Source organism: Ranitomeya imitator, chromosome 1, assembly GCF_032444005.1.
Source record: "Ranitomeya imitator isolate aRanImi1 chromosome 1, aRanImi1.pri, whole genome shotgun sequence".
In the NCBI taxonomy this organism is placed as follows: domain Eukaryota; kingdom Metazoa; phylum Chordata; class Amphibia; order Anura; family Dendrobatidae; genus Ranitomeya; species Ranitomeya imitator.
This window is the reverse complement of record NC_091282.1, coordinates 752,552,057-752,566,670: the sequence shown is the minus strand read 5'-3', so window position 1 is coordinate 752,566,670 and position 14,614 is coordinate 752,552,057. Positions and strand designations below refer to the sequence as shown.

Genomic DNA, 14,614 nt, shown 5'->3' with positions numbered 1-14,614 from the left:
CACATGACCGTGACGTCATAGTAGGTCCTTCTCGCGCAGGCCCTGTGATGACGTCGCGGTCACATGACCATGATGTCATGGCAGGTCCTTCTCGCGCAGGGCCTGTGATGACGTCGCGGTCACATGACCATGATGTCATGGCAGGTCCTTCTCGCGCAGAGCCTGTGATGACGTCGCGGTCACATGACCGTGACGTCATGGCAGGTCCTTCTCCCATACCATCCTTCCACCGGAACCTGCCACTTGCATGGATCGGTCACCGGAGCGTCGCGAAAGGTGAGTATATAACAATTTTTTATTATTTTGAACATTAGATGTTTTTACTATGGACGCTGCATAGACAGCATCAATAGTAAAAACTTGGTCACACAGGGTTAATAGCGGCGGTAACGGAGTGAGTTACCTGCGGCATAACGCGGTCCGTTACCTCTGGCATTAACCCTGTGTGAGCGGTGACTGCGAAGAGTATGGAGCGGGCGCCGGGCGCTGACTGCAGGGGAGTAGGGAGGGACTAATCGGACTGTGGCCGTCGCTGATTGGTTGTGGCAGCCATGACAGGCAGCTGGCGAGACCAATCAGCGACTTGGATTCCATAACAGACAGAGGCCACGACAAATGAATATCCGTGACAGACAGAAGGACAGACAGAAAGACGGAAGTGACCCTTAGACAATTATATAGTAGACTAGATGGTGGCCCGATTCTAACGCATCGGGTATTCTAGAATATGCATGTCCACATAGTATATTGCCCAGCCACGCAGTATATTGCCCAGCCACGTAGTATAGTGCACAACCCACGTAGTATATTGCCCAGCCACGTAGTATATTGCCCAGTGACATAGTATATTGCCCAGTTACGTAGTATACAGCACAGAGCAACGTAGTATATTGCCCAGCCACGTAGTATATTGGCCAGTCACTTAGTATATTGCCCAGCCACGTATGTCACAGGTTAAAAAATAAACATATACTCACCTTCCGAGGGCCCCTTGTAGTTCGGTCACATGACCGTGACGTCATGGCAGGTCCTTCTCCCATACTATCCTTGGCACCGGAACCTGCCGCTTGCATGGAGCGGTCACCGGAGCATTGCGAAAGGTGAGTATATGTTTGTTTTTTTTTATTATTATTTTTAACATTAGATGTTTTTACTATTGCCGCTGCATAGGCAGCATCAATAGTAAAAACTTGGTCACACATGGCTAATAGCGGCGGTCTGTGTATGTATATGTGTATATATGTATATATATATATATTGTACTAGATGGTGGCCTGATTCTAACGCATTGGGTATTCTAATGACAGGCAGCTGGCGAGACCAATCAGCGACTTGGATTCCATGACAGACAGAGGTAGCGACCAATTATATAGTAGACACATACACATAATGCTCAAAAAAAATAATATGTGTGTGTGTGTGTGTATATATATATATCTGTGGACATCGGGCACTCAGACCATCCTCATGGAGTCAGTTTCTAACCATTTGTGCAGACACATGCACATTTGTGGCCTGCTGGAGGGCATTTTGCAGGGCTCTGGCAGTGCTCCTCCTGTTCTTCCTTGCACAAAGGCTGAGGTAGCGGTCCTGCGGCTGGGTTGTTGCCCTCCTACAGCCCCCTCCATGTCTCCTGGTGTACTGGCCTGTCTCCTGGTGGCGCCTCCAGCCTCTGGACACTACGCTGACAGACACAGCAAATCTTCTTGCCACAGCTCGCATTGATGTGTCATCCTGGATGAGCTGCAGTACCTGAGCCACTTGTGTGGGTTGTAGAGTCCGTCTCATGCTACCACGAGTGTAAAAGCACAACCAACATTCAAAAAAGTGACCAAAACATCAGCCAGAAAGCATTGGTACGGAGATGTGGTATGTGGTTCCCACCTGCAGAACCACTCCTTTATTGAGTGTGTCATGATAATTGCCAATAATTTCCATCTGTTGTCTATTCCATTTGCACAACAGCATGTGAAATTGATTGTCAAACAGTGTTGCTTCCTAAGTGGACAGTTTGATTTCATAGAAGTTTGATTTACCTGGAGTTGTATTCTGTTGTTTAAGTGTTCCCTTTATTTTTTTTGAGCAGTGTAGATAAAAAAAAAAAAAAAAAAAAAGAAATCCAAGCCGAGCTTCCAGTTTTACAAAAAGGAGTTTACGGTAATCCCTTTTGAGAACACCGCGCGGCCATTTAGTCATTTTAATATATTCTCAATAGGAAAAATAAAAATAAATAAGCTCTAATAGTAAAACCCGTGTGGTTTGTTCCAGTGAGAACAAGGCTGATGTGATTAGCACATACGCCAGCTGAAAATCCACTTTTCCCATCTTTCATATTTTAGGCAATTATTGGGTTTCAATAAGACGAGGGTCTGAGTAACCTGACATGAACGACTTCAAGGTTTTATGACAATGAACAAATACACCCATAGATACAAGAACATTAACAAAAAGGCATAAGAAGCACAGAAGGAACATCTTGGCCCAAGGAGCTCCCTGCGGAGACTGAATAATATCATTAATGAGTGGGGCATCAGCGACGTACAATGACTCTGGGGGGCGGCCATTTATAACATTTAATAACTCCTTATCGTTATAAAAAGAAATAAATGTAGATGCAGATACATATTGAATGTAGTTCTCCCCCGCAGAATTAATAAACCTCGCTTTTTATGATTAAAGGAGAACTAACTACACAGGGAAAAAAAGAAAGATGTACGGTAATAGAAAAGCCGATTATATTGACAACAAGTAACAAAAAAAAAATGATTCAGTTCCATTCTTCCAATTATTTACTATTAAAAAACTACTTTTTTCTACACTTTACCTCTTCTCATTGAGAAGCAAGTGAATTTGGTGGGACAATTCAACTCAAAAGGCAATGTTTGAGCTGTTTAAAAAAAAATAGTTTATGTAAAATCTATTTTTTATTCTTTAAAAAAAAAATTATATATAATTACTTTGAATATACTAAATATACGGCTACTAGGCCATATACTAGAAACACGATTACTGTTATTTCAGGAAAACCACAAGGATATTAGCAGCTACGATACTAGCTAGTTGTATTGAAGTTATTAATGTGCATGTTCTGATTAGGGTAAATGTCACTGTACAGGAGGAGGTGAGCTGTGACCAACTGTAGTGCATGGAAGCCTGTGTTATCTACTGTATATAGAAGTGTTATCAGTCATTGTACAGGAGGAGGAGGTGAGCTGTGATATCACCTATTGTGAATGGTGGATCCTGTGTTATCTACTGTATATAGAAGTGTTATCAGTCATTGTACAGGAGGAGGAGGTGAGCTGTGACATCACCTATTGTGAATGGTGGATCCTGTGTTATCTACTGTATATAGAAGTGTTATCAGTCATTGTACAGGAGGAGGAGGTGAGCTGTGTCATCACCTATTGTGAATGGTGGATCCTGTGTTATCTACTGTATATAGAGGTGTTATCACTTATCAGTCATTGTACAGGAGGAGAAGGTGAGCTGTGTCATCACCTATTGTGAATGGTGGATCCTGTGTTATCTACTGTATATAGAAGTGTTATCAGTCATTGTACAGGAGGATGAGGTGGTGAGCTGTGACATCACCTATTGTGAATGGTGGATCCTGTGTTATCTACTGTATATAGAAGTGTTATCAGTCATTGTACAGGAGGAGGAGGTGAGCTGTGATATCACCTATTGTGAATGGGGGATTCTGTGTTATCTACTGTATATAGAGGTGTTATCAGTCATTGCACAGGAGGAGAAGGTGAGCTGTGACATCACTTATTGTGAATGCTGGATTCAGTGTTGTCTGTCAGTCATTGTACAGGAAGAAGGAGGAGGTGAGCTGTATCATCACATATTGTGAATGCTGGATTGTGTTCTCTTGTCAGTTCTTGTACAGGAGGAGGTGAGCTGTGACATCCCCTATTGAGAATGGTGGATCCTGTGTTACGGGAACCTATTTTACAATCAAACTTCCTATTTCAGGAAACACCACATGTACATTAACCACAATGAACAATCCCTGACCCATCCTTTTGTATTAAGCATCTAATAAGCATGTGCAAAGGTCATTGTAAAGTGAAAGGATGGGGGAGGAGCTGTAACATCTTTTGTTATTACCTGTGGGCAGAGGTGTTATCTGTCATTATAATCCTGCCTCTGATAATGAGCCTGCTGAAAACCCTTCCTGAAAGGACAAGAAGTGTAAAAAAAAAAAGCTCCAGTGTGAGAATTGGAAGATTACTAATTTTTTTTTTTTTTTATAAAGAAAAAAAAATACCAGATCATTTTCTGATAATCCATGTTCTTTAAAAGGTATTTGGACATTGACACTCTTGTGAGAAGATTTGCGTAGGCGGCTTGTTATATAATTGGCATAACCAGATGAGGGTGAGCAGGAACACCAGGCTATCAGCTGACTGTCTTGTGCTCAACACAGAATCCAAATTCCATATTCCAGTCACTGAGCAAAGTCAAAATTGACAAGTATTTCAGTAAAGTCTGGGATGTTTCCATGTGACTTCCTTCACAATTCAGACACCATGTTGGACCTGGTCCCATTTTTTGTCCAGAGACTAACCCCAGTTCTTTCAACCTATCCCTTCTTTAGTGAAGGTGTCCAGATGACTCTCAGCGAAACCCACCCATTTTGCCATGTGCCGACTAGCTAATGTGGATCTCTCCTGTTAAACTCCTCCTAGTTGTTGGTTAGACACAAAAATAGGGGCAGCTTTATCTTTACAGAAACGATCATAAGCTACATTGTTCTGTCTTAAATGAGAAGGTACATTGAGAACTATTTTACATTTTGGCATGGGCTTCGGCCATGGGTGGTGAGGCTCAGGTATCATCATGTTCTGAGTGGTAACATCTCAGAAATAAAAGTTTTAAAAGCCTTGATCTAACGTGTATGGTGGGGGCTCAAATTTTTCACAATGGCAGATCTTTGCACGAAAAAAAAAAGGATCATGCATGTTGACCTTCAATATGTCCAATCCTTTGTAGAAAATCAGGGGCGCATTGTTCCACTCTCCCTATTGAGGACACACATATCTGCATCGAAGGTGCATGGTTGTGGCTTCCAGTCTCCATTGATATCCTGGGTATATGTGAAATTTTCATGACCCTCCATCGATTGAGCGATTGAAGATTATTTATCTGGCACAGCGCCACACTTTTAGTAGTGGCTATGCCTGGTATTACAACTCTGTAACCCCTTTACTGAGCTGATTGTTGGGGGTTTCATAAGTGGGACACACATTGAATACTAAATGCCTATTCTAAGGCACTACTGCCTTCGTTGCTTCTTTTACTACCTTAGCCCTAGCTAAAAGCACATGTTGACACCTCTATATGCCCGCCAGTCAGCAGAGCAATGGGTTTGTATGTGACAACCCTAGAAAAGCAACCTGGTGGTCTACAATTCTTCATTCTTGGGTGGGGCGCTCCATGTTAAACACTTTATTCTCTTATTTCAGAGCATTTACTGGAGCAACCAATGAAGAGTCCATCATGCATGAAATTTCCTTGTTGGCCGAGCTGTTGGAGTCTCCGGAGCTCTGTTTGCAAGACACGTTTATCATTGCCGGATACACAAACCCAGCGGCTGCCAACAGGCGGAACGAGATCTGGTTCTTGCAGAGACCTTAAGCTTTGCACGGGAGGAGCGTGCCCATGAGCGGATGGAGAGCAGCGGCCCCAGTGGACATGGTCTTCACGTGATCCAAGAATCGTGGCATCTCCCCCGCCAGCCAGTGGACCAGTACTGAGCGGCATCGCTCTAGTATATTTTCCCTGGAGATTTTCCTCCTAAGTGCTTATACAGACAGTACCTGCAGTAGCCGATTGCATAGGATTATTTAACCCCAGTGATGGCAGGCTACGGTAATAGCATATAAATTCCCTTTCCAAAAGCCAATTTTCATCGTAAATCCTCATTCCCGAGTGATTGCACGATTTCGATACGAGTCACGTTAACATTGTGGTAATTCGGACAATAACAATGACCACCATTTTTCCGAAGCTGGAAAGCAATCTCTCTGTTCCGAAACTGGTAATTATTGGCTAATACCTGTTCGATTCATCTACAAATGGTCGAGTGAGTGTCCCCCATGCTCGCCATTGAAAACAATAGGGAAAATTCCTTCAACTGGTTTTCCGATCCTATCTTATAAAGCGATCATCTATATCACTAGAATATGCCTTGATTTTATACTCCATGGACGTCCGATCTCTGAGAAACCAATCAATCCCCAAAAATTAAAGGGACTCAATCCAGATTTTAGTAGGGAAACTAGTGATATGGCTGCACTGCATAGTTAGGAGAAGAACAACAGTAAATATGACACCTTTCCTACAGCAACCTGATGTGCCAGAGCTGAGAAATCAAACTTTGAAGTCACAACGCACCTGGAACTGCATCAGCAGCCTTCATTGGACACGCCCCCAAAACACTCCCAGGTAAATTTGCATATGGCTTCAAAGCGTGATTTCACAGCGCTGGAACGTCGGATTACTACAAGACAGGTATCATTCTACGACCTATACAGCCATACCACTAGTATCAGTATTAAACTTATCCTAAACATTCCCTTTAAATCGCTGTAGTGATTTAGCGATGATTCCCCTTGTCAGTTTCACCGCACAAAGCCAGGGTAATGCTTTTGCAGAAACAAAATAAAAAATTGAGGACCAGTGAGGGTCCCATAAAGTGCTAGAATATTCTGGTAACATGTCATGACTCCACAATATTTATTAACCCTTTAAATCTTTATTGTATAGTCCAACATTAAATATGGCCGACGCAATGACATTCCCACCTTTACTACCAATGTTTAATCACCAATTTCCCAAAAATGTCTGGCTCCACACAGGCAACTAATCATAGCATCGGCCTCAGGCTGGAGTCACACTAAACGTATGAAAATTCGGTCCAAGTCTCCCTGCCAAGAGTCGCACAAGTGTAATACGAGTGTCATGCGAGTACAATCCGATTCATCACACCCAGCATCCGATTTACATCCAAATGCAGTGCGATTGCTATCCGACTGCAAAGCCATTTTAACATGAGCTTTTACATAGAGCAATTCTCTGTCATTTACACATCATTTTCAAAGGAAATATTCTTATAAACATGTATGATAGACATAGACAGATAGAATAAAAGTCAGCAATTCATGTGCCGCATACAGTAAAATCACAGGTTGACAGGTTAGAATAGATATATACACATAGGACAGGTAGATATATAGTGGTCAATGACACGGACATCTTTTTACCTATGTATTCTATGTGTATATATCTATTTTAGTGTAACCTGTCAGTCTGATTTTACTGTACGTAGCACATGAAGTGCTGGCATTTCAAAGGACACCAGTGTGTGTCAAAAATTAAATAACTAAAATAATGAGAAAAAAATAAAAAATAATATATACATAGGCTTGCATTGTCGAAGTCTCAGCGCCAAATCGCATGCTGTGATTTTACATGCACGCCGAATACGGCTGAGAAAATAAATGGTGACGTGAGCTGCCCCATAGATAAACACTGGGCCGAGTGCTATGCAATGTTTTCTCGCATAGCGCTCACCCGTATTCTACGGTAGTGTGACTCCGGCCTTGAGGATTCGATCTGACTTCTAGTTCCAATGTGCATAATTAAAAGGTGGGAAAAGGATTAACCTCCCGAAAAAAAATAAAAAATAAATCATTAGCTGTAAATATTAAAAACATGGCACAAAAGTAAAAGCCGACTTACGTAGCCTCCAAAAGGGGTTAAGGCGAGACTTTCAGCTTAGTCATGGTCAGTGGAAAAGAAGGTAATCTATAGGTTTATATCGTCTTCTTCTTTCCTTTAATTAACAGGAGAAACATATATAGTAACAACCATAATAACCAGCCTTGAGCCTAAAATGGCTGACACCAGAGGAGAATAAACTGCATTCAAGCAAAGGATGCAAGTGACATGTGGAATAATGGTCCGTGCCTCCCCCAAAGATTTACTGATCGTGGAGAGTACCTACCACAACAACCATAATGTGAATTCTTTACATGGCGTCCTAGGAAACCAATAAATGTACAATTGGATAGAATAGATGAAGTGGGACCTCACATCTAAGCAGGTCCCTCCTCCTTGACCCATGTTTGACTGCAGCAGGAGCCTCCTCCCACTGTCCTGCCTGCAGTAGGACAAACTATCTTTTTGTCCACCGTCTTTGCTGAAGAACTAACCCTTTTCTGTAGGATTTCTAGGAGATCGTCCTTTTCTGAGTGAATATGGCCCGTGATATTTTGTGTTACTCACACATTTCTAGGTTTAGTGTTCTTTTAAGAAAAGCCTCCAAGTTTCAAACAAGTCGCAAACTACTGATCATCCCACCAATGGCAAACAGGGGGTCCACAGAGGTTTAACCATGTGATACAGAGGTTTTCCAGACCTCATAAAATGAAGAACTGTCCCAATCCATTTCACAGCTCTTCTTCCATAAGCCTATATAACTTGTATTTTTACCCATTTAAGTCTCTGCTCATTTGGAGCTTAAGAGTCCAGTGGGCGGTCCTAAACCATTGATCCAAGCACCCAATTGACTCAATACTTTGTTAATTGTCTCCTAGAAAAATCTGTGAAGTACAAAAGAGGATTTCCATCTAGAATTAGATCTGTCTTGAGCTAAAAACCTAAGTAGTCTACAACAGACTGGTTGCTAAGGACAGGACACTGAAATTACACTCATTGCTATGGGCACACTTCCTAGCAACCATTCTGTCTCTAATGAACGGATTGGCGCCGAGTTTACGACAGAGAAGGCAGAAGGAAGTTGGGAGGTACTGCAATCACTCCAGGTATTTTCCATCTCATCCTGTACTAACAATCAGATTTTTCTCAACAAAAAGGCTTACTCAACCTTTGCCCAAAATTAAGAGGATAATTCTGCCCTAAACTGTAGGCCTAAGTAACCTACAACCGACTGGTTACTAGGAAGAGGACACCGAACAGGAGCTAGACCTGAGTAGCCTACCACATACTGGTTGCTATGGGCACTTTACCTAGCAACCCGTCTTTAAAAAGGATTGTCACAATGTTAACCATAGAGAAGGCAAAATAAGTTATTTCCCATCTCTGCCGGCATTAATAATCAGATTTGTACCTAGCAAAATCCTGCCAGCCCTTCTCACCCCTTCCTTGACAAATTCAGGGGTAATTCTGCCATAACGGAATATTCTACAAACGACTGATTGCTATGGAAATGACACTGAAAATACATGGACCGGTTGCTAGGGAGTGCATCCATAGCAACCATTCTCTTAATAAATGGATAGGCACAGTGCTGACAGCAGAAAAGGTGTAAAGCAGGTTGTCAATAGTAACGCCATGTCATTTCCTATGTCTTTTAGCATTAGTAATCAGATTTTTCTCAACCCTCAGGATAAAAGCAGCGGTCTAAATCCTGCCATGCCCCCCTCGCCATCAATTCCGGGGCAGCCCTGTCTAGACAGGCACTGTTCTGGCCACAGAGAGGGGGGTGAATGCAATTTAGGAGTGCTAGTTTCCCATCACAATCAGATTTTTCTGAAATAGAAGAAAAATAAATAACTTTCTGGAGAATTTTTGTGATCAGACACATGAACACTACACAGAGGCTACTATACGCCGCCTGTAAAGTGCGTCAAAATGTATTTATTTGTGAGATTATATTTTAGTAACTGTGCTGTAAGAAAAGTCTTTATTGGAATAAACTGTGGACGCTTTATCCTGGAGCCGCGGCCGCTCGCTGCTTCTTTATGTGCAGACTCGACTTTGTGCAGTGATGGGTTGGCGGACCAGGTCATGTCGGGAGCAAACAGAGGTCGACATATCTGGTAGCCCTGGGCATGCGTCCTCTGTACAGCCATATCACCGCTGCCGCTCAGGGGGTGCACAGAGTAGGAAATTGCATAAATAGTAACTCCCTGATCAGGGCCAATCTGTGAGCAAGAAAGTCCTCAACCGAAGGCAAAGATGAAAAAAAAAAAAAATCTCTTAACCCAAACTAACAGACTCATACGCTTACATGAGGACTTATAAATGCAGCCTTGTAGGATTGCCAAAATTCGGAAAATGCTCAAAAATAAAAAATATATATATATTATATTTATCTTTTTGGTTAATTTTACAATAAGAGAAACCTATAACTAAGTACTCAATCTGTTTTCTCGCCTCCTCACTGGCCTGCAGCCGTCGCCACCCCATCCCCTGTAGCAGGAGCCTGCCCCCCCCCCTTGTCCTCTGTCTTGCCTGCAGCTGGAGCCTAGTCTCCCCCCCCCCCCTCGGTCCTGCCAGCAGCAGGAGCCTGCCCCCCCCCCGTCCCATCCTGCCGTCAGCAGGAGCCTGAGCCTCCCCCGTCCCACCCTGCCTGCAGCAGGAGCCTGCCCCCCCGTCCTGCCTGCAGCAGGAGCCTGCCCCCCCCCCGTCCTGCCTGCAGCAGGAGCCTGCCCCCCCCCGTCCCATCCTGCCGTCAGCAGGAGCCTGAGCCTCCCCCGTCCCACCCTGCCTGCTGCAGGAGCCTGCCCCCCCGTCCTGCCTGCAGCAGGAGCCTGCCCCCCCCCCCCGTCCTGCCTGCAGCATGAGCCTGCCCTCCCCCCCATCCCATCCTGCCAGCAGCAGGAGCCTGTTCTCCCCCCTGTCCTCTGGCCTGCCTGCAGCAGGAGCTTGCCCCCCCCCCGTCCTGCCTGCAGCAGAAGGCTGCCCTCCCCCCCGTCACATCCTGCCAGCAGCAGGAACCTGCCCTCCCCCCCGTCGTCTATCCTGCCGGCAGCAGGAGCCTGCCCTCCTCCCGTCCTGCCGGCAGCAGGAGCCTGCCCTCCCCCCGTCCTGCCGGCAGCAGGAGCCTGCCCTCCCCCCGTCCTGCCGGCAGCAGGAGCCTGCCCTCCCCCCGTCCTGCCGGCAGCAGGAGCCTGCCCTCCCCCCGTCCTGCCGGCAGCAGGAGCCTGCCCTCCCTCCTGCCAGGAGCCTGCCCTCCCCCATCTTCTGTCCTGCTTACAGCAGAAGCCAGCCCTCCCCCATCCTCTGTCCTGCTTGCAGCGGGAGCCTGCCCTCCCCCATCCTCTGTCCTGCTTGCAGCGGGAGCCAGCCCTCCCCCATCCTCTGTCCTGCGTGCAGCGGGAGCCTGCCCTCCCCCATCCTCTGTCCTGCGTGCTGTTGCGAGTTCTGTTTTTGGGCTCCCTCTGGTGGTTACTGATGGTACTGGGTGACTTGTCTTTCCTGGGTTTCTGGGTTCCACCTGTTCCATCAGCATATGGGAGTTTCCTATTTAACCTGGCTTTGCTGGCATTTCCTCGCCGGTTATCAATGTATCCAGTGTGTCTTGTTACCTCTGCTCCCTGCTCCTAGAACCTTCTGGACAAGCTAAGTTTGGATTTTCCTGTTTTGTGTTTTGCTTAATTTGGTTTTTAGTCCAGCCTGCAGATATGTGATTCTCTGCTGCTGGTTGCTCTAGTGGGCTGAAATTGCTTTTCATGTACCATGAGTTGGCACATGAGTTCAAGTAATTTCAGGATGGTTTTTTGAAGGGTTTTTCGCTGACCGCGCAGTTCACTTTTGTATCCTCTGCTATCTAGCTTTAGCGGGCCTCATTTTGCTGAAACTGTTTTCATACTACGTATGTGCTTTCCTCTCATTTCACCGTCATTATATGTGGGGGGCTGCTATTTGCTGTGGGGTATTTCTCTGGAGGCAAGAGAGGTCTGTGTTTCTTCTGATAGGGGAAGTTAGATCTTCGGCTGGAGCGAGACGTCTAGGATCATCGTAGGCACGTTCCCCGGCTACTTTTATTTGTGTGTTAGGTTCAGGGTCGCGGTCAGCTCAGGTTCCATCGCCCTAGAGCTTGTTTGTATCTGTGCTTGTCCTTTTTGTGATCCCCTGCCATTGGGATCATGACAGCGTGCAGCGGGAGCCTGCCTTCCCCCATCCTCTGTCCTGCTTGCAGCGGGAGCCTGCCTTCCCCCATCCTCTGTCCTGCTTGCAGCGGGAGCCTGCCCTCCCCCATCCTCTGTCCTGCTTGCAGCGGGAGCCTGCCCTCCCCCATCCTCTGTCCTGCTTGCAGCGGGAGCCTGCCCTCCCCCATCCTCTGTCCTGCTTGCAGCGGGAGCCTGCCCTCCCCCATCCTCTGTCCTGCTTGCAGCGGGAGCCTGCCCTCCCCCATCCTCTGTCCTGCTTGCAGCGGGAGCCTGCCCTCCCCCATCCTCTGTCCTGCTTGCAGCGGGAGCCTGCCCTCCCCCATCCTCTGTCCTGCTTGCAGCGGGAGCCTGCCCTCCCCCATCCTCTGTCCTGCTTGCAGCGGGAGTCTGCCCTCCCCCATCCTCTGTCCTGCTTGCAGCGGGAGCCTGCCCTCCCCCATCCTCTGTCCAGCTTGCAGCGGGAGCCTGCCCTCCCCCATCCTCTGTCCTGCTTGCAGCGGGAGCCTGCCCTCCCCCATCCTCTGTCCAGCTTGCAGCGGGAGCCTGCCCTCCACCATCCTCTGTCCTGCTTGCAGCGGGAGCCTGCCCTCCCCCATCCTCTGTCCTGCTTGCAGCGGGAGCCTGCCCTCCCCCATCCTCTGTCCAGCTTGCAGCGGTAGCCTGCCCTCCACCATCCTCTGTCCTGCTTGCAGCGGGAGCCTGCCCTCCACCATCCTCTGTCCTGCTTGCTGCGGGAGCCTGCCCTCCCCCATCTTCTGTCCTGCTTGCAGCGGGAGCCTGCCCTCCACCATCCTCTGTCCTGCTTGCAGCGGGAGCCTGCCCTCCCCCATCTTCTGTCCTGCTTGCAGCGGGAGCCTGCCCTCCCCCATCCTCTGTCCTGCTTGCAGCGGGAGCCTGCCCTCCCCCATCCTCTGTGCTGCTTACAGCGGGAGCCTGCCCTCCCCCATCCTCTGTCCTGCTTGCAGCAGGAGCCTGCCCTCCCCCATCCTCTGTCCTGCTTGCAGCGGGAGCCTGCCCTCCCCCATCCTCTGTCCTGCTTGCAGCGGGAGCCTGCCCTCCCCCATCCTCTGTCCAGCTTGCAGCGGGAGCCTGCCCTCCACCATCCTCTGTCCTGCTTGCAGCGGGAGCCTGCCCTCCACCATCCTCTGTCCTGCTTGCTGCGGGAGCCTGCCCTCCCCTTTTCCTGCCTGCAGAAGAAGCCAGTCCCCCCAATCCTGCCTGCAGCAGGAGCCTGCCCTCCCCCCATCCTCTGTCCTGCCTGCAGCAGGAGCCTGCCCCCCCCCCCCCCGTCCTGCCTGCAGCAGAAGCCTGCCCTCCCCCCATCCTGCCTGCAGCAGAAGCCTGCCCTCCCCCCGTCCCATTCTGCCTGCAGCAGGAGCCTGCCCTCCCCTGTCCTCCGTCCTGCTTTAAAAAAAAAAAAAACAATATAGTATAATAATAATTTGTTAAATGGAAATTCAACAAGGAGTGTATTATATTAAAAGGGTTTGTCCAAGACCCAGCACAGTTATCAGACCCACACTGCTCCGCATACTGTATACACTTCCTGACAGAAGTTATGTCGATCCATGTTATGTAAATAAAAGCTTATAACCGGACGTTAAATTCATCCATTGGTTGTAGAAATTATTCTTTTGAAAGCTGAAACCCTCCGAAATGTGGTTTAGGTTAAGAAAATAAATTGGCATCAATGCAGAAATATTGATCAGTTAATGGACACAGAATGGTCAGATTTTGACAAGACAAAAGTTTTATCGCCCACAGAAACTAATGTGATATTCACACAAATAATTAACTTAAAATACAAATATATGTTGCATAACATTGGTGAATGAAGTTGTGGTGCTATTAGTCATATTTAATATTTTGTGTGACTTCCATGAGCTTGAAGGACTGCATCCATGCGGTTAAACAATGATTCATACAATTTATTAATGAAGTCATCAGGAATAGCAAAGAATGCAGTCTTACATGCCTCCCAGAGTTCATCTAGATTCTTTGGTTTTGTCTTCCAAGCTTCCTCTTTCATTTCACCCCAAACATGCTCAATGATGTTCATGTCTGGTGACTGGGCTGGCCAGTCCTGGAGCACCTTGTTTTTTTTTTTTTTTCTTTTGCCTGGAGGAACTTTGTTGTAGAGATGGATGTATGAGATGGAGCACCATCCGGCTGCAGAATTTGACCCCTTTTATGATTTGGAATATAAGAGATAGCTAATACTTCTTAGGCTATTGATATTGCCTTCCACCTTGCAAATGTTTCGCACACAACTATACTGAATGTAACCCCAGACCATGATCTTTCCACCACCAAATGTAACTGTTTTCTGGGTGTATTTTGGATCCATACAGGCTCCAGTAGGTCTTCTGCAGTATTTGCGGCGGCTGTGGTGTAATTCTACTGAAGATTCATCAGAGAAATCCACCTTCTGCCACTTTTCCAGAGTCCATCTATTTAGCAGGCCGTGGGACTTTGCAAATGCCACATGGTTTTTTTATTTGCCTTTTGTTTAGTGCTGGTTTCTGGGCACTGATTCGACCATGGAGGCCATTTAGAGACAGAATCCTACAAACTGTTCTAGATGACACAGGGACTTGAGGTGACCAGGCCTGTTGGAGCTCTGCTGCAGTGGAAGAGGGGTTTGCTTTGGATTTTCTAACCAACAAACGTTCCTCCTGAGCACT

The 14,614-nt window shown here is 46.7% G+C and overlaps 2 protein-coding genes across 2 annotated transcripts in view; one reads left to right on the top strand and one right to left on the bottom strand.

Moving 5' to 3' along the window:
- The window catches only part of LOC138645549 (heme-binding protein 1-like), a 74,023-nt gene extending 64,278 nt beyond the window's left edge, over positions 1-9,745 (top strand). The window contains exon 5 of the mRNA XM_069734947.1: positions 5,475-9,745. Within this exon, the coding sequence (XP_069591048.1) occupies positions 5,475-5,646 (172 nt within the window). The 3' untranslated portion in view covers positions 5,647-9,745. The remainder of the gene's footprint in view (positions 1-5,474) is intronic.
- Positions 1-14,614, bottom strand: part of FANCM (FA complementation group M) — a 156,125-nt gene that overhangs the window by 133,674 nt on the left and 7,837 nt on the right. The window lies entirely within an intron of this gene.